Genomic DNA, 18,966 nt, shown 5'->3' on the forward strand with positions numbered 1-18,966 from the left:
AATCAAAAACTCTTTAGTGTTGCAAGAACATGGAGGTCTATGGAAATTGACTCCCTGTTGGAGCCAGCTTCTAGCGGCCAGTCAATAAATTTCAGTTTAAGTCACTTCCGTATTGGCTTCATAATTTTCGTGGCCAATATATCGACGGCAAGCACTGCCTACTTTTAGCTTCAAAAAAGCTCTTCACAAACCTGACGTCACGGACACAACGTCCATATTTTTTTATAGTCTATGGTTTCTCCCCTCAGAACCGCTTCGGGACAGCTGCCCCTTGTCGCCGCCTATGTTTTAAACTTTTGAAGTTGCTTCGTAAAACACTCCAGGGTTGCCAAATCCATCAGCCGAAGCAGCCGATTAGTCATGTGGGTTTAATCAGAATTTATTTGGCAAATACATTTCCATCTCCCATTGTTTGCAGTATCTATTTTTTGTATTTGAAATTTGTTGTTTCACTTGTTTCTGATGCGTTACTTTAAAAATTTGCATAAAATGGGGATGGAAGCTAATGAATCAGCCAGGTCAATAATATCAATATGTATAATATAACAATACTAAGTATTTTTGTCTTGTTTTCAGTAAAAATATCTAAACATTCTTAAATTAAAATGTGTTTTCTTGATGAGCAAAATGACCTAGAAAAATAAGTCTAGTTTTTAGACAAAAAATATAAACTTTTAAGTAAATTAGTGCTTAAAGGGGCCATGGCATGAAAATCGGACTTTTTCCATGTTTAAGTGCTATGATTGGGTCTCAATTGTTTCTATCAACCTAGAAAATGTGATAAAGATCAACCCAGTAACTTAGTTTTGGTAAACCATTCTCTACAAGCACATGAAAAAATAGGTCGTTGAAATGTGGCTCTTATTATAATAATACCACCCCTTAATCTACACTATCCAACCACAGCACTGCCATTTAGTACAGAGAAAGGCACAATTGAGTTTTAATCGCACCATCATTGTGATCAGTGTTTGAATTTCATCAGCTCATTTGCTTTTTAAAGGACACACCCAAAACGGCACATTTTTGCACACACCTACAAAGTGACAATTTTAAAATGCTATATTCTATAATAAATTATTTATATGGTATTTTGAGCTAAAACTTCAAATTTGTGCTCTAGGGACACCAAAGATTTATTTGACATCTTAAAAAAGTCTTGTGACATGGCCCCTTTAAAACAAGCAAAAAAAAATCTGCCAATGGATCAAGAAATGTTTTCTTGAAATAAGTTTACCTTTTTCAAACACACTTAATTCAAGAAGATTGTTCTAAATTTTTCTCATTCCAGATTTTTTTGCTTGTTTTTACAGGGTTCCTGCAGGTTTCACCAAGTCAAATTTAAGACTTTTTAAGACCTTTTTAAGACCATTATGAGTGAAATTTAAGACCAAAGCGGCACAATGATCTCAGAAATTCTCAAAACATTATATTTTTATTATATCTTTATTTATTTTTTTTTTTTATTTTTTTTGACAAATAAAATCCACTAATATGGGAAGATCAGTATGGTCAGCTGCTGATATGTGGCTTGTTAACATGTTTTACACTTTCTCCACCCATACATTATGTGCATAAATATGCACTATACCGCCATCGCATTTATTCCCCTCTCTAATTACACAATAATGAAATGAAAAGGAAATTTACTATTAAAAGGCTGTTCGTGGTTTGTTGTGTGTTGCAAACAAGGCCGTTTCTAAATCCGAAGGCTGTAGCCTCCAGAGGTCGCATTTGTAGGCTGCATATGAAAACTGTGTAACACTAAAGTTGACTCATTGTTGATGGCCCGCGGGACTTCACGGCCTGACTGTTTAAGTTGATTTTTAATAAAGCAGTGTTGATTTTTTCGCTTCTGGGTCCTCTGTTTCAGAACCTTGCAAATGCTCTGGTAAGCCACGGACTAGTTGGTTAAATTAACACAGAAAAGATTTTTCTCGCCAAACCTACAGTATACAGTCGGATCACAACATCTGAAATATAGCTTATGGCATGAATTGCGTGGATTATAATAGCCTACATTTGTATTCTCCTTAAAAAATAATGATTAAAAACTGGATTGAAGAGACATTCAGTGACACGCAAAGTGCAGAACTTTTCTTTTTAGAGGCCCACCCATCAAATACATTCTTCCTCCGTCACTGAGGCATTTTAATTTACCTTTTTTTTTTCGGACAACCTTTTCGGGAATAAATGGAGGTAAGAAATTTAAGACTTGGGTTAATTAAATTAAAGACCTAGGGTGAAAATCTGGCCATTTTTAAGACTTTTTATGGCCTTAAATTTAACTTTTTAAATTTAAGACTTTTTAAGACCCCGCGGGAACCCTGTTTTAGCACAAATTTGTTAAAATTTTATATTTTTTGTCTAACAACTATTTTCCTAGGTCATTTTACACTTTTAGAAAAAAAGGTACAAAGTTGTTTCTTTTTCTGTCGCTGGGTTGGTACCCTAAAAGGTACCTTTTTGTACCTTTATGGGTATAAAACACATTAAAATGTTGTACCTTATGGGGTACAATATTATACCCTAAGGACCATTTGTGTACCTTAAAGGCGGAGTCCACGATGTTTGAAAGCCAATGTTGATATTTGAAATCACCTAAACAAACACGCCCCTACCCCAATAGAATCTGGACCTTCTGTTGATAGACCCGCCCCCCACATACGCAACCCGGCAAGGATGTCGGTTAATAGACACGCTCCTTACTGCTGATTGGCTATAAGTGTGTTTTGGTAGTCCGCCCGTCTCCTTTTCCAAAGCGTTTTTCAAACATTGTGGACTCCGCCTTTAAGGAACAATTTTGTACCAGTTAAATTTTAGGGGTACAAAACAGTTAACTGTACCTTTAAAGGTACAAAATAGATCCTTAAGGAACAGTAATGTACCTGAAAAGGTACAGCATTGTATTATGTTTATACACCTGTAAAAGTACAAAACGGTACCTTGGGGAACCGCCACAGCGGTTTTGTACCTTTTTTTCTGACAGTGTACTCATCAAGAAAATACATCTTTATTTAAGAATTTTTTGATATTTTTACTGAAAACTAGAAAAAAATACTAAGTAAGAATGTCATTTTTTTGTAGTGTACATAATCATAAACAGTTTTCCAGGGTAATGGTCAATGTACAGGTTTATTTAAAAATAAATAATGTTTCTGCTCTAATGTAAATGTCTTTTGTTGTGTGCTAATAAATAATCAGATGACCAATTAAAGTAATCTCCTGAAATAATTTTTGCGTGTGTGTGTTTTAAATAGAGAACGGCAGAGACTGCAGAGGATGCAGATTTTTATCATGAGTATAATGCCTCATTAGAGGTGAGCTATCCATCCACCCATCCACTTCTCTATCCATTCATTCATACATACATAAATCCATTCACCCATCAGTTAATTCATCCCTCTATTCATCCATCCATCTATAGGTGACCCTGGACCACAAAACAAATCGCAAGGGTATATTTGTAGCAACAATACACTGTATGGTTTAAAATTATCATTATCAAAATATTTACTCTTATGACTGATTTTTGGGTCCAGGGTCGCATACAGTAGTGTGTAACCTGTAGTGTTTCTAATCTTTACAGTAAACTGTACGCATTTGTAATGTTTATGCTTGTATTTTCTCTTTGATCTTTTTTAGTTTGACTACTACAATTCATTGCTGATTAACACGCTGGATGAGGAAGGAAACTATGTTTCGCTGGGAGCTGAATTTCCTCTAGAGGAGAATGAGCACTTTAACAAACTGCCAGTTAACACTCAGCAAAGTGTCATACAAGTGCCTACCAATGTCTATAACAAAGGTGGAGTCAGAAACTCGAGTGAATATAAAACAATGATTTCCTAGCACTGATTAAAAACAAAATCAAAAATACCTCTCTCTCTCTCTTTCTTTCTTTCTCTCTCTCTCTCTCTCTCTCTCTCCAGATCCTGATATTCTGAACGGGGTGTTTATGTCTGAAGCGCTGAATGACATTTTCATTAGTAACTTTGAGAAGGACCCGACTCTAACCTGGCAGTACTTTGGCAGCTCGACAGGATTTTTTAGACTTTACCCTGGTAATGACTTCAGGGCTACTAAGCATACTACAGTTTTAAGTTATTATTCTTTGTAACCAAGGCAAGTGTGCTTGAATATGCTGTTTTGCACATTCAGACACAAGACATGACAGACAGCCTGATTGACACAAAATTACTGGTGTGATAAATGGCCACAATAAATCAGCCTCTTCTCTCTGCCTCTCTCATTATTCATCGTGTCATCACAGTATTGACACACTAACAAAGCAGCTTCCCACAGTTAATGAGATCTTACATGCACACAACAGTCTTTCAGTCTTGATTTTGTTGTAGACTACACTTAAAGTCACAATGAAAGGAAGTAGCGACTGTCTAATTTTCCTTGTCGTGACGTATTCGAGTAAAATGGCTTTTGAAATCAAATAAAGGTGTGGGGGGGTTGAATTCACCCATCAAGAATTGATTGGATAGTTGGAAGTTTAGTCATATTGCTGTTTGCTAATCACTGCAATCTTTTCCTGGGCCCCGTCCACCTGCCATACCCGTGACCAGAAGTAAAGAAAGTTTGTTTCAAGGAGGGGAGGAGTTTGGTGTTTTTGATTAAAGGGGACATATCATGAAAATATGACTTTTTCCATGTGTAAGTGCTATTGGCCTAATAGTGTTCTGTCAACCTAGTAAATGTGACAAAGATCAACCCAGTAACTTAGTTTTGGTAAACCATTCTCTACAAGCATCTGGAAAAAATAGGTCATCGAAATTTGGCTCCCCCTGTGATGTCAAAAGGGGATAATACCGCCCCTTAATCTGTACTATCCAACCACGACACTGCCATTTAGTGCAGAATTCAGCTCAATTTCATTTAAAGGACACACCCAAAACAGCAGATTTTTGCTCTGCAAAGTGGCAATTTTAACATGCTATAATAAATTATCTTTATGAGATCAAAGAGTGAACAAACTCTTTTAAATATATTTAAGGTATCCAGTGGACACCTGATGAAAACGGAGTTGTCACTTTTGATGCCAGGAATCGCAACTGGTAAGTCTTTGAATGTGTTTGTGTGTGAGCTCTAGACATGCTCTCTAGTTATAAACTAAACTGGATGTTTGCTCAGATTAATTTCTCCTGGACGTCAAGGATTTAGAAGAGTTCTCTCATCCCAAGGTCAAGAGAACAGATCTTATCTAAGTGATTTTTAATCTCCATTCCTTGTTGTGACTGACTTCTACATCTGTTTAAATTTCTCTGCCCAGTTTCCACTAACACCTTCTGCTTGGACTAATGCTATTACAGCTAATGCACACAATCTCTTTAGCTACGAGCGAAAAGCACAATACTTTGTTTCTTATCGTCAAGCAACAAATCACGCTGTTGTGATCTTATAAGTGATTCATTAACTCTTTCTCTGTCAGCCTTTTTTTTTTAAGTTTCCAGCCAGTGCAAGGCAAGCATTTTTTTTACAATTTTAATGTCTTCCAGAAAAATGGTCTTCTATAAATATAAACATACAGTATATCAAATGAAAATACAGACTAATTTACTGATTACTGATTTTAAACAAACAAACAAAGCAAAAAAAAAAATTTGTTAATTGTTTCTTTTTTATCACCTCTCAAATATGGGTATGATTCTTTAAAAATATCACGTTTTGAACTAAAAGCTGAGATAATTACATTTTTTAAGTGACTTTTGTTAAAGATCAGATTCAGAATGATGATCAACACATACACAAAGTTTTTACTGTTTTTGAATCAGTGGATGCTTCAGTGTTTTATAAGTTGGGTGAGAGCACCACCTAGTGGATAATAGTGGAAATATATATATTGCCATTAAACTCATCAGGGAAGTGTCATTGTTTTCTCTTAATTGATGAGATACTGTAACTCCTTAATGGCAAGAAAGATTTAATAGAATTTAACTAAGTTAAATAAACATAAATTTAAGTTTGCCGCTTGAACATTTTGCGTTTACGCACTTCATTTGTGCGTGAAAGCCGCGCGTGAAATTCTACTCATCGAGACATTCACGCGGAAATTTGCGTCACGGGAGGGGCTTCTGCGACTCCGCTCGCTTCCTTTAATTACGTCACTACTAGAGCAAGCTCCTGATTGGTTAACGCGGCGCGTTTTTTCCCCAAAGTTCAAATTTTTCAACTTGCGAAAATTGAGAATCCTCCAGGCGCATGTCAACGGGTCTTCAAATTGACTTTACATTGAAATCACTCGTGCTTGACGCCTCTACCGCGGCTGGTGTGAACGCAGCATGAGAACATTACGGTACATTGACATGGTGAGAAAGCGTTAACACTTGACGGAAGGCTTGTCTGAAGCGTGGCCAACAGCCAATCACAGTGGCCGCAACACATGCTCTGGTCTTGCATAAATTAACTGGCTGGCTCTGCGTAGGTTATTTGCATAAGGCGATCTGATTGGCTGATACACACGCTGCTTGAAAAGTTGAGAAATGTTCAACTTCTGCCGCGAGCAACGGCAGTGATGCTGTGCTGACGGATCCACAATTTAGTTTGCCAACGCTTGACGTCACCCATTAAAAGTGAATGGGAAGCATTAACCCTCACACCCTGTGCATTATGCAGATGAGATTTTCCACACCATTACCCGTTCAAGGAATTATTAATGTTGTGACTGTTTGTCAAGGACTTTTATAGAGCTTTAAAGCGTAACTATACCCCTGGTCAGAGCCTGACTCCACCCACTGTCAATATTTGAAAAATGCAAGAAAAGTGGGCAGACCCCAACGGAGATAGAGGGGATGAACTGAGCTCATACCAAGAGTGTGGTGAGATTGTACAGTAACAAGGGCATGCTGAGCTTGAACCTGCTTACGTCACATCGTACCACTTATGTCACGTAGTACCGCAACATTCAATAGGAAAATTCAACTGCAGTAGCCACCGATCAACCTGAAGAGGGCAGCACTCACCAAACATACACCAAATATTGTAGCATTGAAACACTTTATACCCAAAAGTCAAAAAAGTTACTCAAATCAACGAACAGCACAAATAAAGCATTCTTACAGATCATTAACTAAAAAAGTTGGTTTCGGGTTTAGTTACTCTTTAAATTAAGCAGAAAATAACATTTTCTTCTTTGTCATTCAAGCATCTTTGGCTACATTCATGGCAAGAACTAGTTGATTAACTCACAGTTTGGGGACACAATTTGGCATCTCCAATTCACCTAACTTGCATGTTTTTGGCCTGTGGGAGGAAACCGGAGTACTCAAAGTAAACCCACACTGACACATGGAGAACATTCAAACTCCACCCTAGCTGGGGCTCGAACCAGTGACCTTCTTGCTGTGAGGCAACTGTGCCACCCCCAATAACATTAAAAACATTATTCAGTTTTTCTATTTTTCAGGTACATCCAGGCTGCCACGTCTCCTAAAGATATCATCATCGCTGTGGACATAAGTGGCAGTATGAAGGGTTTAAGGCTCACTATTGCAAAACATACCATCAACACCATTTTAAACACGCTCGGCGAAAACGACTTTGTCAACGTCATCGCAGTAAGAAAAGAAATCCTTTAGGAAGCATTTGGCTTCATGACTTCTTCCTCTATTTGAATGCTAGTCCAAATGTAATGATTAATAATTGTATTCTCTCCAGTACAGTGATTATGTCCAATATGTAGAGCCCTGTTTTAAAGGCACATTGGTACAGGCTGACCTGGACAACCGCGAGGTAACAGTTTCTCTGCTTGTACAAGACAAGAATTTAGTTCCCAGTGGAGATCTTCATATTTTCTGCATTCTTCTACCATCCTTTTTTCTCCCTTTCCTTCATTCCTTCTTCTCTTTGTAGCACTTCAAACTGTTGGTGGAAGAGTTGCAGGTGAAAGGTGAAGGCAAAGTGAAGAAAGCCATGAAAGAATCTTTCAAGATCCTGAATGAGGCAAGTATGTTTGAGACTGTGTATATCCGTGTAGACATTCTTCTATTAAAAGTATCCCGGGTGTGTGTGTGTTTAGGCAGTAGCAGAGGGCAGGGGTAGTTTATGCAACCAGGCAATAATGTTGATAACTGATGGGGCCATGGAAGACTTTCAACAGGTTTTCGAGGAGTTTAACTGGCCAGACCGCAAGGTACCAAAGAAATACACATATACAGTCACAACGTATGCACTTGGAAAATCGAATAATGTACAACATTCCCAAACAGGTGCGAGTGTTCACGTATCTGATTGGACGAGAGCTAACGTTTGCTGACAACGTCAAATGGATTGCTTGCAACAATAAGGGTAAGATCCACTTCATACAGGCATTGAATTGTGGGAATCTATCCTAGCTAGTCACACACACACACACACACACACACACACACACACACACACACACACACACACACACACACACACACACACACACACACACACACACTCACACACATGATGTTTCCTTGCTTTTTGTTTGCTTTGTGTGAGAATTATTATAATAGAATTTCAACAGAATAATAATGAAATATTGTGAAAGTGATGCCCTCTGCTGGTTAAAGACCAAAACTCCACGCTCACTGTACAGTACTTTTTTGTCTTTGTTGTGTACTGTAGGTTACTACACGCACATCTCTACTTTAGCAGATGTGCAGGAGAATGTTATGGAATATCTTCATGTGCTCAGCAGGCCAATGGTCATCAATCATGATCATGACATCATTTGGACAGAGGCCTACATGGACAGTGTGGTGAGCAGATTACCTACATTTTGCACAAATGTCCCATACTGTACCTCCATTATTCTGTCCATGCTGTTGGTCATTCTTTCGCCTCATCTTATTTCAGCTACCCAGTACAGCTAAGGTAAACTCCAGTAGAGCAGAGCATATTTATTATCTTTTAATAGAAACACACCACAGTATATTTATATGTTTCTGCAGTTTAAAGTTAGTAATATATGTACCGTGTTTAATGTAGCAAGGTCATTGTTAAATTTGTGGTAGATTTTTAGTAAATAGACTTTTTAACCAGTTATTTTTGTTATTACGGTACATGTCTGTATTATCATGTGTATTATAATAGATGATTTTTGTATTTTTCCATTTCTACTGCTGATGTCTTTTTAAATGACTTTGAAGCCCACATTGAACCTACACCCATTTCCTCACTGATTGTAGGAGGAAATAAAATGGATGGATTTATGTGTATTAAATTAAATACAACAAAGGACTACACTCTTTTCGGTAGCTGATAGTTTTATCAAATTTCCGGAAATCTGGGTACCGATGAGAACAAAAAGAAATAGACTCCACCTACTGTACCACATTTGCACTTAACAGGATTATCAGACTGCAGGTCTCACCTTTGGGTTGTCTGCCTGGAAATTACCTTCAGTTATGTCATTTCTTGCTTTGTCTTTCAGCTTTTTAACACACAAGCGGAGAGCTTGCTGCTGATGACCTCTCTGGCCATGCCTGTGTTCAGCAAAAAAGAGGAAACTGTGAGTTTTAATCTGATATAAACTTCACAGAAAATAAAAACATCATACTGTACCACAGGGGGTATTTTTGCTGTTGTAAACCTTAACAAGGCTGTTAAAATATTTATTAACAGCTAACTAATAGATCATTTTACAGCCCAGGATTAAATAGCCTGCGCGCGCATTTTGGCAACAGAAGTGGTGATGTTCCCCAGTGGTTCTAACGTGTTAGCAACTCAGAAAGTTTATTAAAACTGTTTCCCAGCATCAAAATGTCTGGTTGTTGCGTTTGGTTGGACTAATATAACTTTGTCTGTGTTGCTTCACTGCTGATTCTTGCCATACTTCCGACTTCCGTTGCCAAACTGCGCGCGCATACGTTGACACGTCATCATTGTGAACAAACAGTAAAAGGGTCTATAGGTTAAGACAATTCAATGTGTATGAATTAGATTTGTAATATCTCACATGTGTGTTACTGCTGTGTTTCTCTAAAATACATTTTTACAATATACATTTCAATATATAAAACACCATAATAAAAAACTGCGTAGTTGTACCGCGTCAATCTGCACACATCAGATAGTTTTACTCCACGAGGACGATTTATGGAGCTCGCCGAATACACGTGACATAATGTAAACATTACAGGTAAATATTTGCTACATAACACACTAAACACATTTTTATCACATATCCCGGTACATCTTCACAATATATACGTGTGTAACGTTACCTAACAAAGGTGGGATGATTAAAATAAATCACTAGTTCGGCGCTTCATCGAGTGCTTTCTCGCGTGACAGATGAGAATAGCGCGAGAGTTCGCTGTGGATTCCCTCAGAAAAAAACAAACTATTTTTTATAGTTAAAGTGTAGTAACCGTTGTTTGATGTATTAAATATTATTTTATTACTATTTTCTTACTACAAATATCATGGTTAAATATTGTTAGTGTAGCGAGACTATAAAATTGTGGTAAATTTGTAGTTACTATGGTTACTACCCTGTGGTTATGTTTAGCCCTACAGCTTTAAATTGTCATAAGGATAAAGCTTATCTGTCTAGCTTATTATGACCTTGATAGATTGCAGAAATGTAAAAATGTTCCTCATATTAAACATGCACCCACATGAACATTTTTTGAAGTAAATTGTAGTATATTGTACATAGTAATTACTAAATATACTGTAGTGATCTAGTGTTAACTATAGTGAATTAATATACATAAATGAATACTGTACACTCAGTGCATACATGTTCACTGAAGTGGTACCTTTTCAAAAAGTACACCTTTGTACCATAAAGGTGCATATGGTACCTCATTTGTACCTAGAGGGTACCTCAAATGTATATCTTTACCAAAATGTTACATATTAGGACCCTTTTAAAAAGTAGCCTACTGTCCCAGTGAAAAATCTTGTACCTTTTTTCTGCAGTATTGTATGCTTATGAGTTGCTATGATAAGGGAAAAACATATTATATAGGAATTTTACTACAGCTTTTCCTTTTTGGGTGAACTATTTTGAGTGAATATTACATTATTTTACGATTAAATTGTTTTTAATTCAAATGTATTCGCCTATAAATGAAATATTTCGGTCTTTCACATTTTTTCAGTTTTGATATATGTGCTGGTTAAATGAGATAAATTAAATGAATGACTGCTCTGTAGAGGCTGCTGAGATTTCCACTGTTCACAGTCTCATCGTTCCTTTCAAACATCTGTTCCGGTTTTCTTCTCCGTGGTACCCACATATGGCTGGCAATTATAAACGGAAGAGAGAAATATTTCATTCATTCTTAATGCAATTCACATGATTCATTGCTGCATTTAACAGGAACACACAACTTAACTTTGTTATTACACTTAGCAGTCAGACTCATTACAACAGACAATTGTCCAATGACAGGAAACAATATGCATCTTACCTTATCATCTGTCTCTCTCTCTCTGTGTGTATGTATGTTTAGCTGTCTCATGGCATCCTTCTTGGCGTGGTTGGCACTGATGTCCCATTGAAAGAGCTTATGAGATTGGCTCCTCGATACAAGGTGCCTTTGACATATCATCTTTCCATATACTATCCCGATATCTGTTATAGCTGATCACATTTATAGACTGTATCTTTTTGCACATTTTATAAACATTTGTAGTTTGTTTAATATTTGTGATTTAATCTGTGCCTTGCACAGCTTGGGGTTCACGGCTATGCATTCTTAAACACCAACAATGGTTACATCCTCTCTCACCCTGACCTTCGACCTCTGGTGAGCACCACACTGTTCCATTTAAAAACCTGCTCTATTTAAGATCGTAAAATAGATGTTTTCTACATTTCATGTGTTTGCTTGCTTGTGTTAGTATAAAGAAGGTAAGAAGCTAAAACCAAAGCCAAACTATAACAGTGTGGATCTGTCAGAGGTGGAGTGGGAGGATACAGAAGATGCTGTGAGTGAAAAAAACCCACACATAAACACATAGATTTGTTTTTCATGGTGAGGACTTTCCTTTGAACGTTGTGATTAGATTTTTTTTAACAGAGCTATTAATATTTCCTATGCTTATTTTTCTATACACTTCTAATCCTCTCACCAACCAATTTGCAGTTTACTGAAAGGTGTGTGTGTTTTCAGTTGAGAACGGCAATGGTGAAAGGAGAAAGTGGGACGCTCTCTCTGGATGTCAGAGCAACTGTAGACAAAGCAGTGAGTGAATTTGACCCTTCTAACATTCTTTGAATTAATTTACTTTAGTGTGATTTATTCAATATATAACCTAGTTGTGTCATACTAAAACACACTGATGCCCTCCTTTCTTAGAGGAGAGTGGTTTTCCTTAAAAATGAATATTTCTACACTACCATCAATGAAACCCCATTCAGGTGAACAGCATTCATTATTCTTGATAAAAAAGTCATTGTAATTCATAAATTCATTGTCTAAATCAGTGATTCCCAACCGGGGGTACGCATACCCCAGGGGGTACGTGAAGAGTTTCCAGGGGGTACGCGAAAAGATTTACATTTTGCTTTGATCTCATTTACTTTTAATAAAAATGTCTTTCGTTTGTCCAGTCATTGACCTACGATTGATTTTTGTGAGGAAAGCATTGTAAAACGGACAACTTATTTTAATCTTATCATTAATATAATTAGCCGTCAAGAGTAAATGCGCTGCATGATCCAAAACGCAATAGCGACGTCCAACTCTAGAACGATCTGACTATTTTTAATGAACCTGAATAGTTTCTAAAGACACAAAGTTTATTAACTATAATTAATGTTTAAATAATGTTATAATATTCATTCCCGCTGCCGTTGCATTTTCAAATTATGCAAAAATAACTTTTGTATTGTTTTGGCATATTTTGTTTTAACATATTTTGTCCCGATGTCTTTTGTATTTATAGATAATGCCTTAACACATTTTGTTTCTCTATATATTTGAACAGAATAATTTAACTTATTTGCACACTTTAATTATCAGTAACTTAAATTGAGATTTTAGTAAATTTAGGACATTTACTAAAAAGGACGTGAGAGCTCAATTCCAAATAAGCGCCGGAGTGGATAATTTGCGTGTGATTTACTACAAAGGCGCACATAAAATAGACAGGCACAATAATGACATAAGCACATTTCTCTAATGACCACTGCAATCTACTAAGAGCAGCGCAAATTAGTACAGGGTCGCAAATAAGAGACCTCGGCAGGACATCGCAATGAAAATGCGGACCGCGGAGTGTGAAATTCCAGCTAAGAAAAAGTAGGCTACAACCGGAGGACGAAAGATGAAGGGTAAAATTAGTTTTGAAATACCTGATTTTACTTCTCCTCGTGACTTCTCCTCCTCTTTTCACCAGCAAATTAAACATGGCTTGGCAAACGATATATATTTTTTAAAGTATGTTCCTCTGGCAAAATGTAATACTCTCCTCGCTTTAATGTTGCTTCTAAAAGGAAAACTTTCACAAATGCATATGCAATAAGGTCGCAAAAATAACACCTTTTCAGAGCATAATATCTATTGCGTGTCTTTAGTAAGTTCAGTCGTTATTTAACGCCAAAATGGCCCTTAAAGGGGTCATATGATGATTTTTTTTAAATTTGTAAAATAAGTCTTTGGCGTTCCCAGAGTCCATATGTGAAGTTTTATCTCAAAACACCCTACAGATAATTAATTATAGCATGTTAAAATTGCCATTTTGTAGGTCTGAGCAAAATGTGCCGTTTTTGGGTGTGTCTTTTAAAATGCAAATGAGCTGATAAAATGCAAACACTGATCGCAATGGTAGTGGTTTGTTGAAATAAACATGCTTCATCAGTCAGTGCTTTTTACTTTAATGTTTACAATTAATTAATTAATTAAAATTACTAATTATTTGTCTTTAAAACACAACTTTGGTTTAGTTTCGATGAAGGGGTACTTGAGCCTTACTGATAGGGCTGTGGGGGTACTTAGGGCTAAAAAGGTTGGGAACCACTGGTCTAAATTATAAATGTATGCATAACGTATACAGCGGGGAAAATAGGTATTTGACACATCAGCATTTGTATCAGTAAGGGGATTTCTAAGTGGGCTATTGACACATTATTTCCACCAGATGTAGCTATCAAGCCAAATATTGAATTCATACAAAGAAATCAGAACATTTAAGTATACAAGTTGGGTCATAATAAATAAAGTAAAATGAAACAGGGAATAAGTACTGAACACACGAAGAGAACAAAGTGCAAAATGGCATAGAAAGCCAGGAGATCACCTGAAATCTGTCAGTATTGAGAGAGAAACCCTGCCCCCTATCAGTACTAATTGATATCAGCTGATTTAGTCCTAATTGATGGCCTATAAAGGATTCTCATTTCCCAGGAGGCACACAGGAAAGACTTCATGATGGGTAAAAGCAAAGAACTCCCTCAAGATCTGCGTAATATTATCGTTGAAAAGTATTTTGATGGGAATGGTTATAGGCACATTTCCAGAATGCTGAATTTTCCTGTGAGCACTGTGTGGGCCATTATCCAGAAATGGATAGAGCATCACTTCGCCATAAACCGGCCACGATCAGGTGCTCCACGTAAGATCCCTGTCCGAGGAGTCCAAAGAATAATCAGGAGAGTTTTCCAAGAGCCAAGAACCACTGGGGCAGAACTTCAGAAAGACCTTGCATCAGCAGGTACTGTTGTTTCAAAGAAAACTATAAGCAATGCACGCTCACCACGCAAGACTCCATTGCTGAACAAAAAGCATGTTGAGGCTCGTTAAAGTTTGTGAAAGAGCATTTGGAGAAGCCTGTGGATTGATGGGAGACTATAGTATGGTCAGATGAAAGCAAAATTTAACTTTTTGGCAGTCATTCTACACACCATGTTTGGAGAAGAAATAGCACTGCCCACCACCCCAAGAACACCATACCAACACTTAAGTTTGTGGGTGGAAGCATCATGGTTTGGGGTTGCTTTTCAGCAAGGGGTACTGGCAGACTTTATATTATTGAAGGCAGGATGAATGAAAAAAATGTACCGGGACATTCTGGATAAAAAACCTACTGCCATCTACCAGAAAGCTGAAAATGAAAGAGGGTGGACATTTCAGCAAGACAATGATCCCAAACACAAGGCCAAGGAAACAATGAAGTGGTCAGTCAATCACCTGACCTAAATCCCATAGCAAATTTATGGGGAGAACTGAAGATTAAAGTTCATAAAAGAGGCCCAAGGAACCTTTAAGATTTAAAGACCATTTGTGTGGAAGAATGGGCCAGAATAACTCCTGAGCAATGCAGACGACTGGTCTCTCCATACAAGAGGCATCTAAAAGCTATAATCACCAACAAAGGCTTTTCTTCAAAGTATTAAATAAAGTGTGTTCAATACTTATTCCCTGTGTCATTTCACTTTATTTATTATGACTCAACGTGTATACTTAAATGTTCTGATTTCTTTGTATGAATTCAATATTTGGCTTGGTGGCTACATCTGGTGGATATTTTATGTCAATAGACCACTTAGAAATCCCCTTACTGATCAAAATGCTGATGTGTCAAATACTTATTTTCCCCGCTATATATATATTTATTTATTTATATTGGTATTTTCAGCCTTGGAATTGTACTTACCAAAGGTCATGGGAAGAACGTTTTCATTGGAAATGTGTCAGTCGAAGAGGGTAAAGATCATTCACATTATTACCTACAAAGTAAAAATCAATAATTTTCTGTATTGACTCTTCTTCTCTACTGTGTTGTTTTTCTGTCTACAGGGCTCCATGATCTAACTGCATCTGATGTCACTATTGCTAATGAATGGTGGGTGTTATGCACTCTCAGAAATTAGGTCTTAAAAGCTACCTTTTAAAAAGGTCCTACCATTTTGGTACAGATATGTACCTTTAATGAGGTATGTAAGTGGTAACAATGTGTACATTTGAGGAACAAAACTGTATTTTTTAAAAGGTAAGAACTTTTGTACCTTGTACTTTTTTTCTAAGAGTGTGCTCAGCAGTTGGGGTTAAAGTTAAAATGCTACCCTAATGTTTTGTGGTATGTTTGGCATTTGAGTGACATTTTAGGACATACTGCGAGACTGACATTGATCCACATCATCGCAAGCTTACACAATTTCAGGCTGTGGTTCGGTACCTGACGGGAAAAGAACCGGACTTGGAGTGTAAGTTATGTCTGTAGAGGTCCTTTTACACATGACGTTATTGTGATTTTGGTGAATCACAATCTGATAGCACTTGACCAAATTAATATAATCAGATCAGTTTAGATCTATAAGTAATAAAATATTGACAAAGATTGAATAATCACAACAAAACAATATATGGTATATACATGTTTACATAATCATTTCCTACTGTATGAAAAGATGCCTGTGTTTGCTCTGCAGGTGATGAAAGGCTCTTGCAGCAGACTCTTTTTGACGCAGTGGTCACAGCTCCTATGGAAGCGTACTGGACTGCACTGCTGCTCAACGCCTCCGGGTACGCTTTCCCGCCCACATACAGCGTCACAGACGGGTTTCATTAGTGTAATGTGCTTTTGAGCGTGACCTTTCTTATTCCTTTGCACGTCTGCGTCATTCAGTATTGATGGGGGTGTAGAGACGGCATTCCTGGGCACGCGCTCTGGTCTCATGAGGATCATCAGATATGCCGGCGTAGAGAAACGTGTGGCAAAGTGAGTGACTGTAATCATGATATCTTAGTGTCTGGATCTCAGCCTTGAACAGCATAGACTAGCTGTTGTTATAGGATTTCCGAACATCAATCAATACATTTCCTAAAATACATTCAGCAAAATAGGTTTGGAAATAAACAGACTATGAATAGAATAGCATAACCAAAAATAGGAATATGTATTATGAATAATTCTTATAAGATACATCATTGCTGTAGTCAAAATACTCACAATGGGTCTGCAGGAATGCTTTAGGGCCAAAACATACTGGACACAAAAATATTAGTTACACATAATATCATCATTTTATGCAGGAAATTCTTATTACCGTCAGATAAGGAGAATCTTTTTACTCTGGACCATTTCCCCGTTTGGTATCGACGTGCAGCGGAATATCCAGCTGGACGATTTCTGTATTACGTCCCTACAGAAGACAACACACGAGGTAAACTGCACCCTGTAGACATCATCATAAAGGTGGTTTTGTCCAAGTTTGCATACTGTACTTTCTCAATAAACTACAGTATGCAACATGATCTCACAAATTACGTGAAATAGTCACGAAATATTTTGCTCATTTTTCTCGTATCGTATTTGTCACGTATTTCCGCCATTTTACGTGTCCGTGCCACGACTTTTTTTTTCGTGTCAGTTTCACGCATTGGTTACTCGCTTCGGTTTGGGGTTAGATTTGCTGTTTGCACTAGGATGTCACTTTAAGTATTGGTTTATACTATTTTTTTCGTATGCTTTTTAAACTATTGTCACCTAATGTTAGGGTTAAGAGTTGGGTTTTGGTAAGGATGTCATTTTACGTTCCATGTTGACATATGACACTGGGGGGCGCGAGATGGTGCCGGGGGGGTCCAGTTTTATGACATATAAAAAACAAATTTATCATGAACAGCACAACATTGTATAATTTAATATGTTTTGTTTAATAAAAATGGTAGGTTAGAGACTTTGAGGGGGTGCGAAGGGATGCACCCTACGTGGGGGGGGGGTCTGGACTTGTACATCAAAAAGTTTGAGAACCACTGACATATGTCTACTGAACAATATAAAAGTATAATTAAGCTATAAATTCTTGGTGCCTACACTGTAAAAATTGTTGCGCTTTTAATTATACGTTTAATTAAAGTTGCTATAAATTATAAAAATAATTTAACTTTATTTTTACAATTTATAGTCACTCCTGACTAGTCAAGAACTTGAAATGGATTGTAAATTCAAGTCGATTAAACTGAAAAATCTAAGTGCAACAAGGAATTTTTACAGTGTATACACCATCTAATCTTATACCTGTTCACAATTCGATGTTTTTTATATTATCAATATTTCGAATTTGAAAAGAACACTTAGTATTCATACTTTCTATAGTACGTATTTCAATTTTGCTATTCATAGTGCATACTAGGTAACAGGAAAGTAGCCATTTTTGGATGCAGAGTAGTATAAAAGTGAGTTTCACAGTTTTTATTGTGTGCATGTCATGTTACATTTTTTTTCTACAGCGGACAACACATTTGTGATTGCTGTCACGTCTGTTACTGTCAGTGTGAACAAGAAAACAGCAATAGCTGGAGGTAGGACTTTCCTTGTTTTCTTTATCGACAAATCTTTTTTGTGCTTCATTCGTTAGTGCTGAGATAAAACCACCCACTGAGTCATTTTTTTTCTGTTAAGAGCATGCATACAGTAGATATGCCCATGTATGGATGTGTAACCATGTATTTAATCTCTCTAAACACTAGGAAAATACTTAAACATGGTCTAACTATTTCCTAATGCTTGTGCGTTTTGTTTTATGATGGTTTGTGATGTATTATTGCATTTTTACTAAGGAAGTGATTATTTATTTATTTTTAAATAATCTTGACTGTAAATGCCATGTAAGATTCTGAGAAGCCGATGACATCACATGGAGGCCCAAAGCCTTCTAGCTACTATCCTGAGATACAATGTTGAAACCAGATAAAATATAAATCCTTTCCACACATCCCTAAATAAAGGCACCGGCAAATCAGTCACTGTACCAGAATTAAATAAATATTTGTGATAAATATAGACAGACACAGGGCTACTTTTAAAGGGATAGTTCACACAAAAATGAAAATAATTTCATTAATGACTCACCCTCATGTCGTTTCAAACATCGTAAGACCTCCGTTCATCTTCGAAACACAGTTTAGGATGTTTTAGATTAAGTCCGAGAGCTCGTTAACCCTTCATTGAAAATCTACGTAGGGTATACTGTCCATGTCCAGAAAGGTAATAAAAACATCATCAAAGTAGTCCATGTGACATCAG

General features: G+C 37.0%; 1 protein-coding gene across 5 annotated transcripts in view; it reads left to right on the top strand.

Annotated features, from left to right (window-relative positions):
* Nucleotides 1-18,966, top strand: part of cacna2d4a (calcium channel, voltage-dependent, alpha 2/delta subunit 4a) — a 63,133-nt gene that overhangs the window by 6,761 nt on the left and 37,406 nt on the right. For 4 of the 5 annotated variants that reach the window (XR_008639918.2, XM_055189809.2, XM_055189808.2 and 1 more), the window contains exons 4-27: nucleotides 3,261-3,320; nucleotides 3,646-3,808; nucleotides 3,933-4,064; nucleotides 5,006-5,066; nucleotides 7,415-7,565; nucleotides 7,666-7,740; nucleotides 7,861-7,954; nucleotides 8,031-8,140; nucleotides 8,217-8,295; nucleotides 8,605-8,738; nucleotides 8,836-8,853; nucleotides 9,413-9,490; nucleotides 11,445-11,525; nucleotides 11,667-11,741; nucleotides 11,836-11,922; nucleotides 12,108-12,179; nucleotides 12,294-12,355; nucleotides 15,574-15,641; nucleotides 15,735-15,780; nucleotides 16,044-16,141; nucleotides 16,367-16,460; nucleotides 16,564-16,656; nucleotides 16,971-17,101; nucleotides 18,171-18,242. Coding sequence is in view for 4 of the 5 variants with exons in the window: in XM_055189809.2 (XP_055045784.1) it covers nucleotides 3,261-3,320; nucleotides 3,646-3,808; nucleotides 3,933-4,064; nucleotides 5,006-5,066; nucleotides 7,415-7,565; nucleotides 7,666-7,740; nucleotides 7,861-7,954; nucleotides 8,031-8,140; nucleotides 8,217-8,295; nucleotides 8,605-8,738; nucleotides 8,836-8,853; nucleotides 9,413-9,490; nucleotides 11,445-11,525; nucleotides 11,667-11,741; nucleotides 11,836-11,922; nucleotides 12,108-12,179; nucleotides 12,294-12,355; nucleotides 15,574-15,641; nucleotides 15,735-15,780; nucleotides 16,044-16,141; nucleotides 16,367-16,460; nucleotides 16,564-16,656; nucleotides 16,971-17,101; nucleotides 18,171-18,242 (2,134 nt within the window). In the remaining variant the exon portion in view is untranslated. The remainder of the gene's footprint in view (nucleotides 1-3,260; nucleotides 3,321-3,645; nucleotides 3,809-3,932; nucleotides 4,065-5,005; nucleotides 5,067-7,414; nucleotides 7,566-7,665; nucleotides 7,741-7,860; nucleotides 7,955-8,030; nucleotides 8,141-8,216; nucleotides 8,296-8,604; nucleotides 8,739-8,835; nucleotides 8,854-9,412; nucleotides 9,491-11,444; nucleotides 11,526-11,666; nucleotides 11,742-11,835; nucleotides 11,923-12,107; nucleotides 12,180-12,293; nucleotides 12,356-15,573; nucleotides 15,642-15,734; nucleotides 15,781-16,043; nucleotides 16,142-16,366; nucleotides 16,461-16,563; nucleotides 16,657-16,970; nucleotides 17,102-18,170; nucleotides 18,243-18,966) is intronic. The other variant, XM_055189807.2, reaches the window with a different exon arrangement.

This window comes from Misgurnus anguillicaudatus, chromosome 1 (genome assembly GCF_027580225.2).
Source record: "Misgurnus anguillicaudatus chromosome 1, ASM2758022v2, whole genome shotgun sequence".
NCBI classification, from domain to species: domain Eukaryota; kingdom Metazoa; phylum Chordata; class Actinopteri; order Cypriniformes; family Cobitidae; genus Misgurnus; species Misgurnus anguillicaudatus.